The sequence below is a fragment of the Hippopotamus amphibius genome, chromosome 6 (assembly GCF_030028045.1).
Source record: "Hippopotamus amphibius kiboko isolate mHipAmp2 chromosome 6, mHipAmp2.hap2, whole genome shotgun sequence".
Taxonomy (NCBI): Eukaryota; Metazoa; Chordata; class Mammalia; order Artiodactyla; family Hippopotamidae; genus Hippopotamus; species Hippopotamus amphibius.
In genome coordinates this window covers 168418876-168441462 of record NC_080191.1, presented here as the reverse complement: position 1 = coordinate 168441462, position 22587 = coordinate 168418876, and the positions used below count along the sequence as shown (strand labels likewise).

Here is a 22587-nt window from a genome sequence, read left to right as displayed (position 1 = left end):
CAGCTCCCAGCAGGGAGCCTGGAGCCCCACCCTCTTGCCTGGGCAGAAGCCACCTCCCTGGCTCTAGGCCCACTCCTTGCCAGGCTCTGAGTAAATAATAACAGCCCACACTGCCGTGATGCTTATCGTGCTTAGAGAACTGGTCTCAGTGCTTTACATAGATTAACTCACTTAATCCCAACAGCCAGCCCTGGAGGTAGTGTGCTCATTTCCGAGAGGAGGAAAACGGCCCAGAGAGGTTGAGCAGCTTGTTCGCGGCCACAGGGTCTGTTGGTGGCAGAGCCAGGAGTCAGTGCTGTGCTGCTGCTTACTTGGCCTAACGGCTGCCACCAAGCAAGCGCTTGATACATGTGTTTGTAAATTGTTATCAACACAAATTTTTATAACAGCCTGAGGTAGATACTGTTACTACTTCTATTATTTATTAATAGCGAATCATTGTATTATTATTTTCAAATGAGCCACAGAGAAGGTTAACTCACTCGCCCGAGATCCCATAGCTAGAACATCACAAACAGGTTTCAGACGGAGCCTGCCTGATTCTGGGACCTGAGCTTTTGTAGAGGGGACATGCTTTTTACGCCACCATTCCACGCCTGCTACGGTAGCGAATTTTCTTCCTTTTTCTTGTGAGCATGTCCCGGCGGGCATGTTGTGGTGATATCGGCACCCCGCTGCCGTGTGCCTTGATGCGCGCCCTGTCTGGACGGCCATCTGGAGTGGGCAAGAGAGCGGGCCGCTGCTCACCTTCCCGGCATCCCCTCCTGAGCACCGGCCGAAGGAGAGATTTTCCAGGAGATGCGGCTGGGGACAGGCTGAGCCCGAGGGGCCCGGGGCATGGGGTCAACAGCTTGCAGTATTTGAAAACTGCATTTTATCTATGGACTCAGATGTGGTCAAGCCTGGGGAATTTATAGATTCTTTCGTTGCTGTGGCCGGGGAGGCCTCTGCTGCCCCGCCTCCTCCCTCCCCCACCTAGAAAGCTGCCTTTGTCTCCTTTGCGGACTTTCCCCCCTCCAGCTGACTCTCACAGGGAGCTGTCCCCTTGATCCATCCAGGGCTGGAGCCCTTCATGATTTGGGGACCAGTACAGGCAGCTGTTCTTCTCATGTGTCCAGGGCGTTTACTAAATCTGAGCCCCGTGACACCACTTCAAAGGAGGCAAGGCAGGGATTACGAGCCCCTTCTATAGTTTAGGACACTGAGACTCAGGAGGATACGTTTTCTGCCAAGGTCATGTGGTTAGTTGGTGGAAGACATGGTCCAGAGGCAGGTTGTTCCCCCTGTGCTGTGTCTGTGGGATGACTGCCCGACTCTGAGACCCCAGCCCAGAGCCTCGAGGGTCTCGTGGAAACCCCTCTGAGGCCTGTGGGAGGAAGATCTTTTCTGAGCTAGATAGATGATAGACAGAAAGATAGATAGGTAATCTCACAAGTTTCTTCCTCCCTTAACCCTTCCCAGCTCACCCCCATGTGCTGTTGGAGGATGTGCGCTTTTGGCAGGAGCTACCCAAGTTACAAGTGCTCATACCCTCTGACCCAGCAATTCCACTTCTAGGAATTGATCCTTTATATGCTGAAACTTTGAGTGTACAGTATGATTTACTGCCATCGGTACTGATTGTAAAAGAAAGATATTGGGAATACCCTAAACGTCCATGCGCCGGGGACTGGTTACATAGACTGTGAACGTCTATACGGTGCTACCAAAAAGCCTGCTGTAGAACTATTTCTAAGGCACGTTGTTAAGTGAAAAAAAAGCAAGATGCATAAGGGAGTACAGAGTATACTACCATTAGCGGAAACGGGGGACATATGTACATGCATTTGTGTGTGCACAGAAGACTTGGAAGGACACACAAACAAGGGCTGGCTGCCCCAAGGAGAGCCGGGTGGCTGCAGGAGGAGGGTGGAGGCGGGCGCTGCAGGCTGCACCCTTTCCTACCTTTTGAATCCTGAAGGGTGTAAATACCCTGACAGTGCAAACAATAAAGATGCAAACCAAGTCTCCTGCCTGCCCTTTCCCGCACACCTTGCAGGCTAGCTGCAGTGCCATCAGGCTGCCTGGAGATGGACAGACAAGCTCGGGAGCCGCGTCCCTGCAGGAGCCCCCCTCATACCCTCCGGTTCAGGTCATCCGGGCCCGCGTGTCCTCCAGCAGCTCCTCCCAGGTCTCCTCCATCAGCTCTGACCTCGAGGTACGTGCTGTGTCTGCCGGCGGTCCTCCTTCACCTGTGCTGGCCGGTGCCTCCGTGGGGCCTGCACTGCTCTGCTGCCTCTGCCCGAGCCAGCACCGCGCCCGCTCAGTAGTGAGCAAGCGTCTGCCCGGGACTTTCCCACACTGTCCGTGCTGAGGGGGCCTCTCCGTGGTCAAGTGAGTCAGGGAAACGCTGCACACTGAGTCACTGGGTACAGTCAAGTCTTACAGAAGCAAATGCTGACCAACGAAGTGTCTCAATGTTTCCCAAACCCACTTGACCATGAAAGCCTTTCTTCCCTGCAAGGAGCACCGGCTGCTCCCTGGGGTACTGTCGGGGTCGTACACGGGCACGGGGGCCCTCGGTGGGCTTCGTGCCTGGCACTTTCATAAGCGTTGCCTCGTTTTGAATTTTTCGATCGGCGAACAAAACACATCACATTTTGGACACCGGAAATGGGTCTGTCAGGACTGCGGTCCTGTCACTCTCGGCCCCACAGCTGTGGCCCCCGTCAGAAGGAAGTTTCCCTTTGTGTGTGGCCAGTGAGAACCAGGACAGGTGGTGTCAGCGGGGGGGCAGGAGCCGCCCTTTGTTCTGGGTTTGTTGGGTTCTTTTGATATTTAAATGCCCTTTGATGAACTGATGATAATAGGAAGTGCTAAGTGGGTGTGGAGGTTTTGCTCTTGGTCTTAATGGCCTTATTTGGCAAAGGAATCAATCAGCGGTCCTGAGTCAGTCTCCCAAATATGTTCAACGTGTAGCGCATCCTGAAATCTGAAGGTCTCAGAGCCCGTGACCTTCCGGGTAGAGTCCAGATCCCTTAGGGCGGGGGGTAGAGGCCTTGCACCCCTGCCCCAGCCTCGTGCCTGTCCTCTGCCCTTACCTACATGTCCTCCTTGGCCGTGGACTGTTCCCTCGTCCCCGTCCCCGGGACCCTGGGCCTTTCTTCCTGGGATTTTCTCAGGCCCAGTTTCCGTGTGTCAGAATCCTGCCCAGATGCCACCTGCTGTGTGAACGTACCTGCTCCCCACATACACACCAGAGAGTAAAGGCTCCTTCCCTTGGGTGACCAGGGCTCTTCTGCCCCTTGTTTGTTGCCGTGTCACCTGGAGGGTTACAGGGACCTGTCTCCCCCACCAGGCTGTGCACAAATTTCAGGTCTAGGAGCCTGGGCTGCCCTCTTTATGTCTCCATCCTGGAACAAACACAGCGGGTCATTCAGAGCTGGGTTTTGAGGAAGAAATTCTGCTCCAGACGGAGGACCTTTTGGGGTCCGTGTATCCCCGAGTCCTTCGTTTGGTGCTGTTTCTTGGATCTGGTCTCAGAATGTGTAGGACAGCCCAAGGCGCATGGCTTGGCAGTCTGGGCGGAGCCTAAGGCTAAAGGGAGCGGGAGCCTGACAGCAGAGTGTGCCCAGTGAGGGCAAGGACAGTTGAGTTGGTGAGATGGGCGAGGGGGCGCTGGGGAGGGTGGAAGCGACACTCGCTCTGTGGAAACCCTCAGCTGAGGTGAGGACTGGACAGTGCCCTTGAAAGCTCGGAAGTTGGTCTTGTGGCTGTTTTGGGCCGTTTCTGTTCTGCAGCCCTTCTCTCCCTTCCCTCTATTCGCGCTCTCTCTTTTTAGACATTTATTTGTTTGACTGTGTAAATCCCAGGGGCACACTCATCAGTGAGATGAATGGAAATGAATGCTTTTGCCCTTGTTAAACAAGGAGGATGTTTGTAGATGCTCAGCTGCCCCGCCCACCCCACCCACCCCCTCCAGAACCCTCAGCGCCGTCCCCCGACTTCATTCCCTGACTTCATTCCCTAACACACACGTACGCTGCACACGGCAAAGCTCTGAGTCCTGAATGGAAATAACGTAGAATCTCAGTAAACATAGACACGGATAAAGTGTGAGCGGGGGACAGGGTAGCTTGTCAGGGATGTGGCCCATCGGGCCTTCTGGTAATCTGTATGTCCTCTTCTTAAAAGTAATACATGTTTGATTGTTCTTTAAATACGGAGCCTTCCTTGCATCCTTGGAATAAATCCCACTTTGTCATGGTGTTTAAAAAAAAAAAAAAGTAATACATGTTTATTGTAGAAATTTTGGAAGATGTAAAGAAGAAAATTAAAATTAAGCCACAAGCCTATCAACCAGCAGCTGCCTCGGGGTGCTGGGATTAGGTGGACTCCCTGGTTTCTCAGAGCAATATTCCTTAAAAGTTCTGGTTCCTGGGTGGCTGGAGGCGAGCAAGGGGTGTCTTTTAGCCGATGAGTGTGACAGAGCATTTCACCCACCTGTCTGGTCACTCATTCAGCAAACATGTCCTGGGGGGTGGGGGGAGGATTTCAAAGAAAAATGCATGAGGACACATGGGCTGGTCTCCATCTCAGGTGGCCTCAGCCCGTAGTGGCTTGAAGCAGGGTTTCAGCTCCCAGTGGGTGACTGAGGTCGGGTCGTGGCAGTGAGAGCTCTGAATCCTAGTCACTAGACCAGTGGTCGGTGACAAGGCCCTGGCCCTGCAGCTTTGCAGAAGAGAATTCCCACAAAGATGGAGAGTAGTGAAACAAGTACAGTATTTATTAGGAAAAAAAAGAAAAGGAGCAGAATGCGTGTGGATAGACACAGGGGCGGGCTCAGAGAGAGCGTCATGCCCTTGTGGCAGTTTGAATCACTTATATGGGGCATTTCTTCCATGTTTCCTTTGACCAGTCATTTTGAGTTGCCTGGTTCAGAGTCCGTATTTGGTGTATCTCAGGATTTTCCCACGTGTGCGGGCGCAGCTCTTAGCCAAGATGGATTCCACCAAAGAGGCCTATGGGTAGGTTTGGCCACTTGGCATCACTCCCCTTTTGACCTCCAAGGAGGCTTTCTGCACATGTGTGGTCGGGGGAGTTCTGCTGACTTGGAGAATGAGGACTGTGCTGTCTCTTACCTCCTGTCTGGGCAGGGCCCAGCCTCCTCTCCCAGGTGCCCTGTTATTCCTGTCTCAGAGTATCGGTCCACAGGGAATGCGCTCAGATCGTTTGCCCTGGGGGCCCATCTGTCTCCTGCCTCAGTCTGACCCACCTCAAGGGGTGGGAGGTGCTGGACGGACTGGTCACAGTCTGATCGTGACCTTGCTCCTCCAGACCACACCCCCAAGGGACTGAAGCCTGTGGACGGATGCCGGGCCCCAGATCTCGTCATTTCCTGTGGTCTGCTTCTCCTCTTGCTCTCAGGATTACACAGTTCAGATATTTCATCACACTGGCCTGAGACACCCAGGGCATCTGTCTACTCTCTGGCTGCAGTGGGCTTCCGTGTCCCCGCCCACCTCGCGTTGTCTGTGTCTTCTGCCAACAAGCTGGGCCTCTGCTTGACCCTCGGTCCATAAGTGAAGGCTTGGGCGCCGCCGCTGTGGAGGCCCGGGAACCACTCTCAGGGTGGTTTTGTGTCCATGTCCTTGGGGCACATTCTGACAGGTCTGAAGCCCTCTTCTTGCTGTGCTGGGGGAGGGGGAGAGAAGAGCGGTCCCTCAACACGACCTACACTCCATGCACGGTGCTCAGCTCACGGAGCGTTGTAACACCCGCTGCTCGCGGGACCGCGCGTGCGTCCTGAGCCAGGTGTGCTGTGCTCTCTACATGACAAGCACTGGTTGTTATAATCCTGCTGACGGCCCTGAGGCAAGGACCTTTAAATATTCCTGTCTCCCAGAAGAGAAGACTGGGGTTCAGTGAGTGCAAAGTAGCCTTAAACTTAAGGTTTACGTTTAAGGCAGCTGCTGGTGGATTAAACGTAGGCTGTTGGTTACTAAGGTTACGTAAACGTCGTCATCGATGATGGAGAAAACGTCGTCGTTATAATTGGCAGACCCGGGGATCCGAGCCCAGCTCTGTCTGGCTCTGAAACCCTGTTGTTACCCTCCATGCCCCCACTGCCTCAGCAGGAGCCACCCAGGGCGGTAGGCAGGACCGGGTTTGTTATCTGTCATTCCCATTTCAGAGATGAGAAAGTTCTCTCCGCAGGACTCTCTCCACATGCCTGGGCTCTGCCTGTGTTCTCGGGCAGGGCCCTGTCTAATAGACAGGATGAAGCACTGGGATTTACAAGGAATTCCAGGGATGCAGAACACCCATGAGAAGAGGTAGGCAGAGACAGCTAAGGCGTGGGAGCTCGCGCGGAGGGAGAATTGGATCATTTCCGCCTTTCCTCAAGTGTCCACTGGATGGACGGGTCAGGGCACCAGACAGGTGGTGATGGAGCTTGAATGTGACCTCTGCCCCTCAAGAGAGGCCGTGTGCGCGGGCTGTGCGGATTTCTGGACATCTCCACGAGACAAGGCACAGTCCGCGGAGATCGCGCGCCCTCCCGCTCGCTCACTCAGCCGTCCGACACGAGGCAGCCCCGCTCCTGGCACAGCCGTCGGAGGGCGTCCTGAACACATGTGGAGGAAGGGTCCCTGACCCGTGGTCTGTAGCTGGGGGACCGGGGCCAGAGGGAGCAGGGCTCCCCGGAGCGGCCTCCTCACAAGTCGGGGCAGCCAGCACCTGCCTTAGGAGTGCAGGGTTGAACGCCCACAGTGTTGAGGCTGCTCCTGTGCCTTTTAAAGGCTTTCTTCCCCTGGCCTCTGGGATGCAAGAAAAGGTTGAGTCCAGCTTTATGACGAAGGAGCACTGAGTCGTTTTTTTCCTTCTGTGTTTCCTGGCAAAGCCATTGACCTAGTGTCAGAAGTTTTGTAGGAATTCTGCAAGGAAGCTGTTTCTGTCAATGCAAGAAAGTCTGCACGTTGAGAATGACTGTGCCTGGAGCTGGTGCCGTTGTGTGTGTGTGTATGTGTGTGTACAGAGCCAGACACCAGATAGCTGTCTGAAGACGCTTGAGTCCCAGGTCCCTGTGTCCTGCTAGTTCGCTGCCTAAGGCTCTTAACAACCAGCACTGCTTGTTCCCTCTCCCAACCCTGCTTCCAGCACCAGCAGACCAGGGCAGAGTCCCTTGGACGTTTGTCATTCTTAAAGCCAAATCATTCTTTTAAGGAGAAAACAATTCATTAGTTAGTAAAAAGGATAGACACACACACACACACACACACACACACAGAAACTCTAAAAATGCTAATTTTAGAAGAAAATGCATATACATATGAAGAAAGAGACCAGAACTTTCTAACAAGTCCCAAAGGCCAGAAATCAGGACGTGGCATGTGCCCTGCACAGATGTGTGCTCCTGTGTGCCCTGTAGCTGTGACAGACAGTACATCCGGAAATGTGTAGACAGTCAGCTGGTGAGGAAAGACTCTGCACTGGACCCCCCCAGCCCCCACCCAGGGCAGCGGGGCTGAGCAGGGGGGAGAGCGCTGACCAGGGCTCCAGGCTCTCCCTGACCTGCCAGGCAGCCTTGGTTCCGCACTGGACTTCTTGGGTTTTGGTTTCTCCCTCTGTAAATGGCAGTCAGGAGACCTGCCCTACTTACATTACAGAGTGGTTATGAGGACCGAATGGGGTGCTGCCGGGGCCCTGCAAGCCTGCTGATGGTGCTCGATGCAGCGCAGTGGACAGTGGGGTGCAGGTGGGCTCGGACACCCACGCCGGCCCTGGGAGCACTTGAAGCAGGCGACGCCGTTCGTTTTTCTGGGCTTGCTCTGTAAGTGGAGATGATGAGCTCAGGGAGCTGGTGAGGCTTCCAGCAGAGCACTGTTCCCACACGTGCTCAGCTGTGAACTGGGCCATCGTTCAGGTCCCATTTAGCAAGTGACCCTGAGTGGGAAAGTGTATTGTTGGGGGAGGTAGGCGGAGGTTATTGCCCTGAGTCGGTTCTTAGAAATGGAAAGGCTTTCATCAGGACACAGCAGGGTCATCCACCAGCAAAATGGGCTGCTGCGTCTCCCTGGGTGCCACTCAGAAGACCTCCTCTGGCCTCTGCGGTCTCTAGAAGCATTTCCGGCTGAAACCCAGGGAAGAGCCGGATTACTTCTGCCTGGACCAGCACAGGTGCTCCTGACTGAGCTCCTGCCTCCGTCTCCTCTCCTCTCGTCACTGTCCTACCCAAGATCTTCCTCACACTCGAGCAGCCCCAGGGCCCCCTGCTCTGAAGCCCTCTGTGGCTCCTTACTGCTTACAGCGTATGTCCAGACCCCTTAGCCTGACCTCCAGGACATTTCTCTGTCTTGTCCTGGGCCACCTCTCTAGGTTTCACTCTATACATCCAGCCAGCTTTCCCTTCTCTGGGTTCCTTTCCCTCCTTCCCGTGCCCCTCAAGTCCCTGGCTAAATCTTGCTTCCTCCAGGAAGCCTTCCCTGCATTCCTGAGTAGGGTTGCTAGATTTAACAGTCAAAAAGTACAGGAGGGCCAGTGAATTTGAATTTCAGATAAACACCTATAGTAAACCATTATTTGTTATCCAAAATTCAGATTTCACTGGGTATCCTGTGTTTGGATTTTGTTTGCTTTTAATATTTGTTTATTTGTTTGCACTGGTGTTAGTTTTGGCAGGCGGGCTCCTTAGCTGCGGCATGTGAACTCTCAGTTGCAGCATGCATGTGGGATCTAGTTCCCTGACCAGGGATGGAACCCGGGCCCCCTGCATTGGGAGCGTGGCGTCTCTTCCACCGCACCACCAGGGAAGTCCTTTGGGTATCCTGTGTTTTATCTGCAACCCTGCTCCTGAATCAAACTTAATCGTGCCCATTTCCGGCCCATCCCTGGGCCACCTCTTTGGTTTTGAGCAGCATATGCATAGCAAAATTTCTTCCAAAAAAAAAGTCCGAGCATACGATGTTATGTGTCAATCATATCTCATGTTTTCATGGGAAAGAATAATAAAAAAGAAATCAGGAACAGGAGCCAGGTGGCCAAGGCCCCCACTGGTGGTCCTGGGGTTTGCCTGATTGCAGTGTCTGTACCTCCTCCCGGTGAGCAGAGTTCGGAGGTGCTCGCTGCCGACCCCTGCTCCTCACCCTCGTCACGCACGTGGCTTCTCACCTCGGCCCTTCGTCCCAACCGTGGGATGTCCCTGCGGTGAAACCGTCGTCTTCGTAAAGGAAAGCGGCCCAGTGGCGGTCAGAACGTCTCTCACTGATGCGGTTCACCGCGGGCCTTGCGTACAGCACTGCTCGGTCTGCGATCCGTGTTCCCATCTCACGTCCCGCTTTCCTCACGACAGCCGGGAAGGAAGAGCTGCGTGGGGAGTTTGGGCTGGTAGAGAGGAGGAAAGAAAGTATGAGAGGTGAAACCATGCTCGATCCAGAGTGAGTGCTATAAAACTGCTTAGTTAACCAAAGAAATAGAAAGGATGAGATTTTGAAGCATACGGTGTCAAGGTTTAAAAGCCTGTAAGGTGCCAGGAATATCAAAAACGAAATCTACTTGATGAAATCTAAGATGGAAATGTAGCTGGTGTGTATCTGGCCAGTCTGGAAACTTCATGGTCAGAAAAAACGAAACCTTTGTAATGGGTCCTGAGTCCTGCACCATTTCACCTCCGCAGTCGTGGGGGAGTCACTTCTCCCCAGATGTAAGAGGAAGGTGCCGGAGCCTGCCGGCAGAATCGATCAGGTCCTTAGGCAAACACGATGCGGCTAAGAAAGAAAGACAGACAGACACACAAAAGGTGGGGTCGAGAGGGTCAGAAGCTCATAGGCAACTGACAAACGTCTTTATTTTACAGTGGCTTTTTATACAGATTAAAGCAGAGGAGTCATTGACAGCAAGGCTGACAGAAAAATGATTCTTTCTTTAGAGAACAATGTGTTTTTCCCATAACCATCTACCGTAGCGAGCATAAGACCTCCTGTTGATTGTTTCTAGGTGTACTAGCGAGATCACAGACCTGTGGGCGCACATCGTGCAGCCCAGGGGATCACATGCTCTTTGTTTAAGCACTTACTCAAAGGTCAGGGGTGGCGGGACAGAGAGCTATGCTTGCCTAGGCAAGCCCTTACAGTAAGGCAGCTCCCAGGGCTATGTCCTGGAGACCAAGGCCCTTGTTGGGGGCAACTACGGAAACCAGGACCCCTGTTCAGGGCAGCTCCCCGCAGGAAGGAACTGGACAAATGGTCTCTGAGGGCCCATCCAGCTCCCAAGCCTGGAAAGTGACCCTGTTTCCTCAGTGGCTGAGACGCAGCTCAGGGCCTTCAAGAACAAGGAGAGGGCTTCCCTGGTGGCGCAGTGGTTAAGAATCCCTGCCAATGTAGGCAACACAGGTTCGATCCCTGGGCCAGGAAGATCCCACATGCCTCGGAGCAAACTAAGCCTGTGCGCCACAACTACTGAGCCTGTGCTGCTGCAACTACTGAAGCCCACGCGCCTAGAGCCTGTGCTCTGCAGCAAGAGAAGCCACTGCACTGAGAAGCCTGCGCACCGCAATGAAGAGTAGCCCCGGCTGTCCGAAAACTAGAGAAAGCCCGTGTGCAGCAATGAAGACCCAACACAGCCAATAAGTAAATAAATAGACTCAACTGGGCCTTCCATTTAAAAAAAAAGAACACAGGAGAAGTTACCACATGCCCTGCGGACAGGGGGCTACAGGATGCTTCTTGGTTTCAGAAGCATGAAAAAATGTGCTTTTAGAAATGAGGTGAATTGAAGTCCTACATGCTGTGGTTCTTGGAGGTGATGGAATTGTGGTCCTAAAGACAATTTAAGGATATGTGGAAATGTTCATTATATGTTAAGAGAGAAAAGCCATTGCATAATTTGATTTGTGCCATGTGTGTGTGTGTGTGTGTGTGTGTATTTCAGAGAGTATTCCATAACTGTTCATAGAGGCTCTCTTTTAGGAATAGAATTATGGACAATCTTTATTTTGGTTTTTGAAAAAGTTTCTATACAAGAATGAACAAATTTTGGTCTTGAAATAAACAAGTGTTTATTTTTACTTTTTTGTGGGGAGTGGAGAGACCTCAGTTACAAAGGTTTAGGTTAATTGTATTCCTTAGCATATTATCGTTGGTTTAGAAAGTAACTTAAAAAAGAAATCCTGGCTACTACTTCCACTAAAGGGTACGCTTCTGAAATTTTAGATTGCCTGTGATACTGAAGATTTTGAAAAGGAGGTTTCAAGATTTCATTTCAAATTCATTTGGAGGACTCTTAAGCTTCTTTGTTTCTTTGCTTGTCTTTAAGTACACTTTTTCTTTTGGAATAATTTTAGATATACAGAAAAGTGCGAAGGTAGGACAGAGTGTTCCTGTATACCTTCACTCAGTTCCCCCTAATGTTAGCATCTTGCACCGCCATACTGCATTTGTCAACAGTGAGAAAGTAACATCAGTACACTGCTATTAACTAAAGTACAGGCTTTATTTGAATTTCACCAATTTTTCCATTAATTTTTTTTTTTTTTTTTTTGGCTTCGTTGGGTCTTCATTGCTGCGCAGGGGCTTTCTCTAGCTGTGGCAAGTAGGAACGACTCTTCGTTGTGGAGCATGGGCTTCTCCTGTTGTGGAGCACGGGCTCTAGGTGCCCGGGCTCAGTAGTTGTGGCTCGTGGGTCCTAGAGCACAGGCTCAGTAGTTGTGGCGCACGGGCTTAGTTGCTCCACAGCATGTGGCATCTTCCTGGACCAGGGATCGAACCACATTGGCAGGCGGATTCTTTTTTTTTTTTTAATCTTTATTGGAGTATAATTGCTTTACAGTATTGTGTCAGTTTCTGCTGTACAACAAAGTGAAAGAGCCACATGTATACGTATATCCCCATATCCCCTCCCTCTTGAGCCTCCCTCCCAACCTCCCTATCCCACCCCTTTAGGTCTTCACAAAGCATCAAGCTGGTCTCCCTGTGCTCTGCAGTAGCTTCCCACTAGCCATCTGTTTTACATTTGTGTATATTGTGGATGCTACTCTCTCACTACGTCCCAGCTTCCCCTCCCCGTGGTGTCCTCAAGTCTGTTCTCTACGTCTGCATCTCTGTTCCTACCCTGCCACTAGGTTCATCAGTATCATTTTTCCAGATTCTGTAAATATGTGTTAGCATATGATATTTGTTTTTCTCTTTCTGGCTTACTTCAGTCTGTATGACAGACTCTAGGTCCATCCACCTCACTACGAATAGCTCAATTTCATCCCTTTTTATGGCTGAGTAGTATTCCATTGTATATATGTACCACATCTTCTTTATCCATTCATCTGTTGATGGACATTTAGGTTGCTTCCATGTCCTGGCTATTGTAAATAGTGCTACAGTGAACATTATGGTACATGTTTCTTTTTGGATTATGGTTTTCTCTGGGTATATGCCCAGGAGTGGGATTACTGGATCATATGGTAGTTCTGTTTTTAGTTTTTTAAGGAACCTCCATACTGTTTTCCATAGTGGCTGTATCAATTTACATTCCTACCAACAGTGCAGGAGAGTTCCCTTTTCTGTGTACCCTCTCCAGCATTTATTGTTTCTAGATTTTTTGATGATGGCCGTTCTGACCAGTGTGAGGTGATACCTCACTGTGGTTTTGATTTGCATTTCTCTAATAATTAGTGATGTTGGATTGGGTTGTTTGCTTTTTTGATATTGAGCTGCATGAGCTGCTTTGTGTACTTTGGAGGTTAATCCTTTGTCCGTTGCTTCATTTACAAATATTTTCTCCCATTCTGAGGATTGTTTTTTTTGTCTTGTTTATGGTTTCCTTTAAGTTTCATTAGGTCCCATTTGTTTATTTTTGTTTTTATTTCCATTATTCTGGGAGGTGGGTCAAAAAGGATCTTGCTTTGGTTTACGTCGTAGAGTGTTCTGGTAGGCGGATTCTTAACCACGCTTCCACCAGGGAAGTCCCTGCTGTTCTTTTTATTAGCATTTTCTCTTTCATCCCTTTTTATTTCCGTTACATTTGCAGAAGTTGTGTAACTTTTTCAACCCCTGTGCTGTCATCAACATTTCCGTCATTTGCAGTGTTGTGTGGAACCATCATTTTGAGTAATTCTGTGTGTCCCCCAATTAATCTTTTTTTTTTCAGTTTATGTTCCCCCAGCAGGGTGTCGTTAAAGGATGCATGCTATGGAATTATCACAGTTCTGTTAGGTATTAAAGGCATCGTGCTTGGGAATTTTTTTAAGTCCTTGCCTATGAGATGCATACTGAAGCATTTACAGATGAAACTATTTACTTTAAAATACTTCAGCAAATAAAAAATTGGGGGGAGCTAGAGCAAATGAAAGAGGATATGTGCATGGTGTTTATTAGATTATTCTTTTGCTTATGGTTGAAAATCTTATAATTAAAAAGTTGTTCAAAAGAAAAAGCCATGGTACAGCTGAAGTCAGTGGTGACAAGTTTTCTAGGTCCATTCTGTACTCCCGAGGAAAGGGGGAAGGAGTTCATAGGTACCTGGCTGGAAGCATGTGACCTGGAGAGGGTGGGTGGGAGGGAGGGGAGAGGGAGGAACTGGGGAGACTATTGTCAGGTTTCATTTCTGTCACCCCCACCCCCATATCCTGCCCTCCCTCCTGCAGCAGTCACCACATCCTGCCCAGCAGGGGGGCAGGGAACTCGTGTGGGGGGCGCTGACCAAGGACCCAGCTTTGGTGCCCCTTCCCTGCCCTCCTCAGTTTCAAGATGCGGCCTCTGCCCTTTGCCCCCGGTCTGCCAGGCGCGCTGGCACTGACCTTGGGGCACAGCCTGGGACATCTCTCTGCCTGACTCTACCCCTACCTCCAGCTCTGACTCAGAGCGGGACGTGTGCAGGCCCCAGAGCAGAGCCCCATCTCTGGGCTAGCACAGTTATCAGCAGACAAGTAGAGGTGTTCAATAAAGTTTTTGTAATCTTAACTCAGATACAGCCCCACACATGCATGCACACACAGATTCCCAAAACAGACTTGCTGAGTGCATGCCACGCAGCCTTGCCAGGCCCTAAGACTCAACGTTGAGTTAAACTGCAGCCCTCAAGGAGCTCAGAAAGAGCAAAGAAAGCAAACAAACAGACGTTGTTCGAAATGGAGATTTAAAGGAATTGAATAGTTGGGGGCTTTGTTTTAATGTGACAATAATGCCAAATCCTGCGTACTGCTCAGGTTAGCAGCTATTCAGTGTAACCGACACACACAGAGCACTATAGCAGACATTTGCAGGTTCATAGCTTACACACACACACACACACACACACACACACACGTGTCCCGGGCGCGGCAGGAGGTGCTGGAGGAAGGAGAGCAGACAGCGATGCCACCCTTTAAGAACCTGAGTCAGACATACTTGAGGCTTGAGGTGGAATCAACCGTTCATTAGAGGCTGATTAAAAAATGAACCTTTTCAAGGTGAGGATTTTATTTGCATCTCTTTCTTAGCTTTATGGGTTTGAGTTGACTCATCTCAGCCATGTGGTTAATAAATGGAATCTTTTTTATGATGATGATTATGATGCCTAATAATTTCTAATAGTAGTAATTTAAAAATCTGCATAGATGATAATTTTTTCGAGGACCTATAGCCCTTCATAGTTATCACAGTTATCCTACTGAGCATTTAACTAAAGTGTAGCCGCGAGTAGCTGCTGCCTTTCTGCTTGCTGAAGTCAGCTATTCCTTTGCCTCTAGACCAGCGGAGGGCCTGCCTCCTGGCTCACTGAGCAGACGGGCTGGCGCTGATCTCTGTTCTGCTCTGTGATGGTGGCAGAATCTAGTCAACACTTTTATCCCCCTCTCTCTTTTTATTCTGCAGCAGAAGTATTGGGAGGCCCTGAACTCGGAGCAGGTATGGACAGTCGTGCTGTCTCTTTATTCCAGAAGGGACTTCCTGCAGCTTGATTGTGGTTCCTGTTTTTGTGAGGTCCCCTTGGATGGCTGGGCCCACGCCACATTCCTCTAAGAAAAAAAAGAATGTGGAAATGAGAGGAGAGTCTGAATGTCGAGGTTTTTTTACAGGCTCTCAGTTCAGAGTTCTTTCTGCTTTGTCCAAACCATCTAGTAGGGACTCAGGGAAGATGCATAACCCAGAGAGGAAAAGTGCTTGGAACAAAAGTCTCTGGACGAGAGGAAGCCCAGCAGGTCACTAACGGGAGTGGTGCCGGGAGTGGCCGCGGGAGCTGAGACCCGCATTCCCCTGTTTTGTCACTGTGGGGCCTTGGGCAGCTGGCTGCGGTCTCCATGCCATTCTGGCCTCCAAGTGACAAATAAGCACATGATTCATGACAGCCACCTGTGCCTGTCACCTCCCAGGATTTTTTTTCTTATAAAAGACTAGATTATCTTTTGCTCAAATTCTCTGAATGCCTGGATTCCAGCGATGTTTTTAATACTTAAAATGACTTTTTTTAAAAACACATTATTTTGGGAACTCAGAAGGAAGAGATTTAAAATGTTTTCGAAGGCTTAACCCACTTTAAAGAGTGCACCTGGTCAGAGAGGTGGGTTTCTGTTTGCTGGCAGCTGAATTGGTCAGGAGTAGCAAGGATAACTCTTAAGACGACGTTTTAGGAGCTGGAGCAGTGGTTCTGACCCATCAGGGTGGCTAAGAAACACCCTAGGAGCTTGTTCAAATGCCAAGCCCTTAGGTCCCAACCCACAGATAGGGTCTGGGGGGTTCCCCAGCATCCGTCTTTTTAATGAGCACCCTGGGCCCTCCCAGTGAGGCTGGGCCAGAACTGAGATCTAGAACATGGGTCTCCACTTGAAAACAGAATTTATGAAAAAGCACACTGTCCATTCTCAGAGAATGGAACAGGCCCCCACTTCCACTACTAGGCCACTGGGTCTCGGAGGCTGAGCGGTCGGGGAGCTCTTTTACTTGGGAGCTCTGATAACAACTGGAAAGAATTTGCTTAGGGGTGTCCGCCTATGTCCATAGCTACAAGTAGATGAGAAGTTAGCGCTAGAAGTGCCTGACACAGCCCCAGACACGTACAGGGGGCTGAGCTGCACCAGTGAAATCCACTCATTCCCTGGCCTGCAGGGTCACTGGGGATGAGGTGGTCTTTTTACCATGATGCTGTTTTTCACAACCAAGTTGTAGAACTCAATTCAGTTTTTATCAGTAAATCACTATTGAAGTGAACTCTTTCCTTCTGTTCAAAACAAAGCTACAAGTCGTGATTTATACCTAGCAGGCTGCGGGCATGAACTGTCTGTCAGTGGCTCAGGGAGCCTTGAGGACCTTGTCCTGACCCTCTAAGGACTGGACGCTTTGATTCTGCTCAGGCCTGAGTAGCTGGTGGAACACTTTTCTTGGAGTGCATGTCCAAGCCTGGCTCTATTTTCTTGCCCAAAGAGCTTGTCTGGCCCGGGCTGACACATCCTGTGTAGCCTTTGCTTGTGTTTCCTGGGTCTTTTGTTACTGTCAGGTGCAACCTGGTGACTCAGAATCTCCGGTCATAGACACTCAGGAATGAGAGATCGTCTAATCTAGTTGCTGATTCAGCCTCCCAGTTTGCACATGGAGACATCAAGGTCCAGAGGAGAGAAAGCAGTTTAGTGGCAGAGGTGGACCTGAGCCTGAGCCCCACTCGCCTGTGTGGCTGGAATCACTGAAGGTGATTCCCTGGCTCCTGGCCCACACGCAAGGCCCTCTCTCTCTCACCCGTCACGTTAGAACTCAAGCAGCTTCATCAGGGCTTGGGTGCTCACCTGTTTTTTTTTAACCTTGTACTCCTACCCCTGCACATTTCAATTTCCCAGACTTGTCTGAGTCAGAGTGATGAAACCGTCGCCGGCAGCGACCACCACTCTGCATTAGGTTTTAAGTGTTTGTTCTCGACAAGTCTGCTGACCTCAGGTTTAGAGGAAACACCATGTGGGGGGCGAGGACAGACCAGCGGCTTGCTCTGAAGGAGCTCTGTCACCTACCTGAGAGCACCAGGTGGACGCCCAGGGCCGGGTGCCCGTGCTCAGCTGCAAACCAGTGGTACAGGCAGTAGAGAGAAGGAGGGGAGGACTCAATGCGTGTCAGGGTAGGCTTCTTGGAAGAGAGGACTTTACTGGGGCCATAAAGAATGGGTTGAGTTTGCCTGGTCTTTGCCAGGAATGAGTTAGGCACAGAGATGGGAATTTTCAGGATAAAGGGAACATGACTCGGTCTCACTGGAGAAGGACTTGCTGAAGACAGGGGAAAAGGGAGTAGGAGGGGAAGTAGGGCTGCTCTGTTCAGGGTGGCTGTCCATTAATTCCTTGATATAAAGTTATACTTGCCCTGTTAGGTTCTAGAAACACAGGCCTGGTTAACTTGTCCTTACCTGTTTGTTCTCGTCTGTGCCTGGGCCACGAGAACCAGGACTGGAGCCGCTGTTGGGGAAATTGTACGAGATGGGAAGGGCCTATTCCACCAAGGTATCTTTTGTGTCTTTTCTCCACAGTGGGATCCTGAAGATGTAAACCTTGGAGGGAACAAAGACAGCATGGAGATACTCAGACCCCAGGTGCACAGGTGGTCTGTGAAGCCAGTGGACTTGACCGCGGATGAGTAAGCCTTTCTGGAGCCAGCTCAGCAGCTCAGAGCCCAAGGTCAAAGATTTGTCAGGAACTGAGCAGAGATCAACCTGCAGAAACAGCCACGGCAGGAACTTAAACTTCTGCTGAGGCCGCCCATGCAAGTGAGGAACCAGGAGCTGTCACGGAGCTTGGCTGGTCTGCACCATGGCTCAGAATGGAGCTAAGATTGGGCCCTGTGGATAGACCTGGACACACCCAGAGTTTGTTCTGAAAATTCGAAGTTCACAAACCACTCCTGCTTTGAAATATAATCTAAAATACTTTGGACCCTCTTTTCCCTTTCCCTTTGGATTCAACCATACTCTGAATATCTGCTACAAACGCGTTCACCTAACAAACATCGAATATGTTTGGGTCTCAGGAAAGCCCCGCTCTGTAAGACCTGGCTGAGCCTAGAGAGGGGTGGGCCCCCGGTTTGGGGGTCTGGGGCACAATCACAGGTTCTGACGGGACCTGGCTCCCGCCCTCCAGTCCCCTGCTTGAGTGTGCTGCTGGAAGCTGAGAGAGGACTGTGTGGTCAACCAAGTGCTTGCAAGGTCACTGGTGGTGTGAGGGCAAGCCAAGCAAACTGCTCTAGGCACCAGGACTGGCCCCAGTCTGGCAAGGTGTGTGCTGGGCGAGGGTCTGCAGGTGCGGGGAACGGTCTGCTTCAGGAGGTAATGAAAACATGCAAAGGGCCAGAGGCATGGCGGGAGGGGTTAAATCCAAGGACCGAAATCCCCTCTCAGGATTATTTTGGCGCTAAGATGGGAGGAACGCTGGCATGAATAAATGCTGAGTGAGTGCACTGAAGCCTCTCACCGTGAAGCACAGAGCCCGGTCTGAGTCTCTGCACAGCCACAGCGTTGGCCACGGGGGGATCTGGGAGAAATGCCAAGACGCCCAGCTCCGCTGCTGGCTGGCCCCGGCGGCCTGTGTGACTCAGCTGCAGCTGTGCCGTCGCTCCTGGGGGGCCACGCGAGTCCCAGCAGCATGAAAGAGGGGTGCCTCAGGGGGGCAGGCTGTTCCCACAGGTCTCCGCACAGATCTCAGTCCCCTGTGAGACCTCGGAACCAGAAGTGAGCCCCACGCCACCCTGTTTATCCAGCTGCTTGGACCCTGGTTGTCTTGTAATGCAGTTTGCTAAAGTCAGTTTTACTTTGTGATCTTAGTCACTGAAGCTGTGGACTTCGCTGGTGGCGCCGTGGTTAAGAATCTGCCTGCCAGTGCAGGGGACATGGGTTCGAGCCCTGGTCCAGGAAGATCCCCCATGCCTCAGAGCAACGAAGCCTTTGTGCCACAACTACTGAGGCCTTGTACTGCAGCTACTGAAGCCCACACACCTAGAGCCTGTGCTCAGCAACAAGAGAAGCCACTGCACTGAGAAGTCTGAGCACCACAATGAAGAGCAGCTGCCGTTCACTGCAACTAGAGAAAGCCCGTGTGCAGCAATGAAGAGCCAATGCAGCCAAAAAAAAAAATTTTTTTTTTTTCAATTAACAAATGGGGGCCTCCTAGGTGGTGCAGTGGTTGAGAATCCACTTGCCATTGCAGGGGACACAGGTTTGATCCCTGGTCCGGGAAGACCCCACATGCCGCGGAGCAACTAGGCCCGTGCGTCACAATTATTGAGCCTGTGCTTTAGAGCCTGTGAGTCACAAATATCGAGCCTGTGTGCTGCAACTACTGAAGCCCATGTGCCTAGAGCCCGTGCTCCGCAACAAGAGAAACCACGGCAGTGAGGAGCCCGCGCACCACAACGAAGAGTAGCTTCCACTCACCGCAACTAAAAAGAAAGCCCACGCACAGCAAAAAAGACCCAACACAGCCAATAAAATAAACAAATTAATTAATTAATTAAAAAACAAAAACAAAAAACAAATGGAATCCCAAATCTCTTCATCCAGAGTGAAACTTTCTTTTTATTTTTAAATAAATTTTTTTATTTATTGGATCTTCGTTGCTGCACATGGGCTTTCTCTAGTTGCGGCGAGCAGGGCCTGCTGTTCGCTGCAGCGTACAGGCTTCTCATAGCAGTGGCTCCTCTATTGTTGTGGAGCACGGGCTCTAGGCACGCAGGCTTCAGTAGTTGTGGCACTCGGGCTCAATAGTTGTGGCTCACGGGCCCTAGAGCACAGGCTCAGTAGTTGTGGCGCATGGGCTTAGTTGCTCCAAGGCATATGGGATCTTCCCGGACCAGGGATCAAACCCATGTCCCCTGCACTGGCAGGTGGATTCTTAACCACTGCCTGAACAGCGAAGTCCCCAGAGTGACCTTTAAACTGAGAATCTGGAAGCAAAGTTTGGCCTTGTTCAATGGGAATCTGCCTGTAATAGGCAAGAACCAATCTGCAAGGCTCTGGGACTCTGCAGCCTTTGTGGAGAGGTGCGAACCCAAATGCCTTCCTCCTAGTAGCAGGGTTGGAAGCCCTGGGCCTCCATTGTAGCCTCACCCCTAGCTGTTAGTCAGACTGGGAGGATAACGGGAGTTACTTGCCCTGAAGCCTCACTGGGCAGTGCAAGGGGGTTACCTACACTAGGGAGAAGCCTGGGAACCAACTGTGTAAGTATCCTCTCGTGCCCACTTATCTGGAGATGAGAGATAGTGCGATAGGTATAGTTGTGCTGCCTATTATCTGCATGGGTTGGAGCTTGTTATCTAACCTCTGTCAGCTCCTGGGGTAGACGGAGAATAATACCTATCTAGAAAGCTTGTTGTGAAGATTACGTAACATATGTGAAATGCATAACACTACATGACTCAAAGTAGCCACTGAAGAGGGTTTAGTTTCCATCCTTCCTATGATTCCTGGCCACATATGCCCTGAAAGCCAGTTGGTAACCAAAGAATCAGATCCACAGATGGAAGGGACTTCAGAGGGTTGAATCGCCTTGACAGCAACCCCAATAAGTGAGTAAAGTGATTACCCAGCCCCTGCTCAAGCTACTCAAAAAAAAAAAAAAAAAAAAAAAAAAGGACCATTTTAATCTCCCAAAGAAAGAAGTCTGTGATTTAGGGAGAGCTCTATCAATAAGATTTTGTTAAGATCCTGTCTAGATCCTGAAGAACCCATCCCCTTATCTCCCCCGTGCTTCAGTATGATGAAGAGATTTATGAGCAGTCCTCTGATGCCACTCTCACATGTGACGGTCACAGTGGAGGCTGAGCTCCTCCAGAGCAGGGAGAGGCACTGGGCCAAGAAGCATGGCTGGGCTCCACTCCTAGGTCTCATTTGGTGTGATCCCCGCCAAGTCATTTCCCTTTCTGGCCACAGTTTCCTCATCTGTAAAATGAAAGGACAGATTTCTTTCCTTTTTGTTCCCTTTTATGAATATGCCAGTGAGTTTCTGTTTCCTGCATTAGAGTGCCATCTTCATAAAACTCTCAAGAAAGAGAAATATCAAGAGATTTCAGATACACTTTAAAAATAGGTTTCATCATATACTGCACACTTCTCTCTGTTTGGATTTTACTATCCATTTAAGATAAAATTCCCCTTTTATGAAGAACCCAGGCTTTGCTCTAACAAGAAGAGATCACAGCATTTGACATTTAAAATTTTTGCAGTTTCCTTCCAGCACTGAAAAATTTAAAATACGATATGTGAATAATATCTTCCACAGAGACAGAAAAAGAATTCTGTATCAATCATTAAGAAAAAGAAGAGCAGTGTCTCCGTGTTTCAAGACTAATTTCGCCGCATTTCCAAGATTCTTTCCGCTTTTTCTATCCCTTCTTGATCATCCCCTCCACATTTCCAACCATGAGGGTATCGCTCTACTCTCTTCCACTTTTCATTGTTTTCCCTGATGTTCAAGTCATATTTTGGCAGAAGAGGCTCTGCCTTGAACAAACCCAGGCTGTGCTGTGATGGCGAGGAACATCTCTTCAAGGAGTTTACGCGCGCCTGTCTGCCATTATCCCAAAGGTCATCATCAAGTGAGAGAGACAATCTTAGCGCTCAAGGAATGCTGCTAAATCAAGTGACTTAGAGCAAATCTGATTTGCTTTTTCTTTACCCAACTCTGAAAGCCAAACAAGGCATCCAACGCCGCTGCTTTTGGACAGGACCCTTCCTTGAATAGCGCCTTAACGTCTAGGGTCTCCGCTTACCTGCCGGGGAGAACTCAGCACCGCCTCCCGACTGCACTGGAAACGCCGCACCCGCGGCAGGTGCTGGCGGCCGAGGGCCTGGCTCCCTGCTTCCCGCAGCTGTGGCTGCAGGAGGGCTGAGCCCCTAGCGGGAGTCGGGGGCGCGCGCCTCCCTCCCCCTCCCCCGGGCTCCTCCACCGCCAGCCTGGCGGGCAGTAGAGGAGGCCCCCGCTGGCGCCGTCGGAAGAGCATCCCGGCTCCTACCTGCTCCCTCTGCCCGGCAGAAGCTGCCGAAGCCCGGCGTCCCGCGGCCCCGTCCAGCCCCCGCCCGGGACTCCCAGGAGGAGAGGCCGGGCGCGGCCCCCCGAGCCCCACGCCGCGCCGGGTGCCTGTGCCGCCGCCTCCGTGCCCGGGGCTTCGGGGAGCTGCGGGGGGCGGCTCCTGCCGTGCGTCTCACGCCTCTGGTTTTGTAAGGGAATGACAGGATTGCGGTTCTCAAAGTGTTTGAGCCCGTTTCATGGTGTCCTGGGACGCCTCCTCTTCTTTGTTTTTAAACATGTTTAATATGTTTTGAAATATAGGGCAGGTACACAGTCTTTTAAAAAAGAGAATCAGATTGTAACAAAAGGCTAAGGCTTATGAAGGAAAACATTAGTGCCCTCCTCCTCCTTCCTTCCGCCCCCGAAGGTCCTGCTTCTCACGCATCCACTTTTTTTTTTTCTGGAGGCCATCAGTTTTTAAACTGTTTTGTTTGTTCTAGCAGTGTTCTTTTCTTTCTTTTTCTTAAGCTGATATGTTTTGGCTGTGCCGGGCCTTTGGTGCTACGCTGGGACTTTCAGCAGGCGCTGCTCTTCGTGCTGCTGCTTCCTGCCGTGGCTTCTCTTGCTGTGCAGCGCCGATGCAGTAGTTGTGGCGCACAGGCTTTGTTGCTCCG

The 22587-nt window shown here is 50.8% G+C and overlaps 1 protein-coding gene across 4 annotated transcripts in view; it reads left to right on the top strand.

Annotated features, from left to right (window-relative positions):
• Positions 1-18364, top strand: part of TMEM44 (transmembrane protein 44) — a 37502-nt gene extending 19138 nt beyond the window's left edge. The window contains exons 9-11 of one of the 4 annotated variants that reach the window (XM_057740186.1): positions 2039-2197; positions 14820-14852; positions 17446-18364. In XM_057740186.1, the coding sequence (XP_057596169.1) occupies positions 2039-2197; positions 14820-14852; positions 17446-17556 (303 nt within the window). In that variant the 3' untranslated portion in view covers positions 17557-18364. The remainder of the gene's footprint in view (positions 1-2038; positions 2198-14819; positions 14853-17445) is intronic. The other 3 variants (XM_057740188.1, XM_057740187.1, XM_057740190.1) reach the window with 3 other exon arrangements.
• The last annotated feature ends 4223 nt before the right edge of the window (positions 18365-22587 follow it).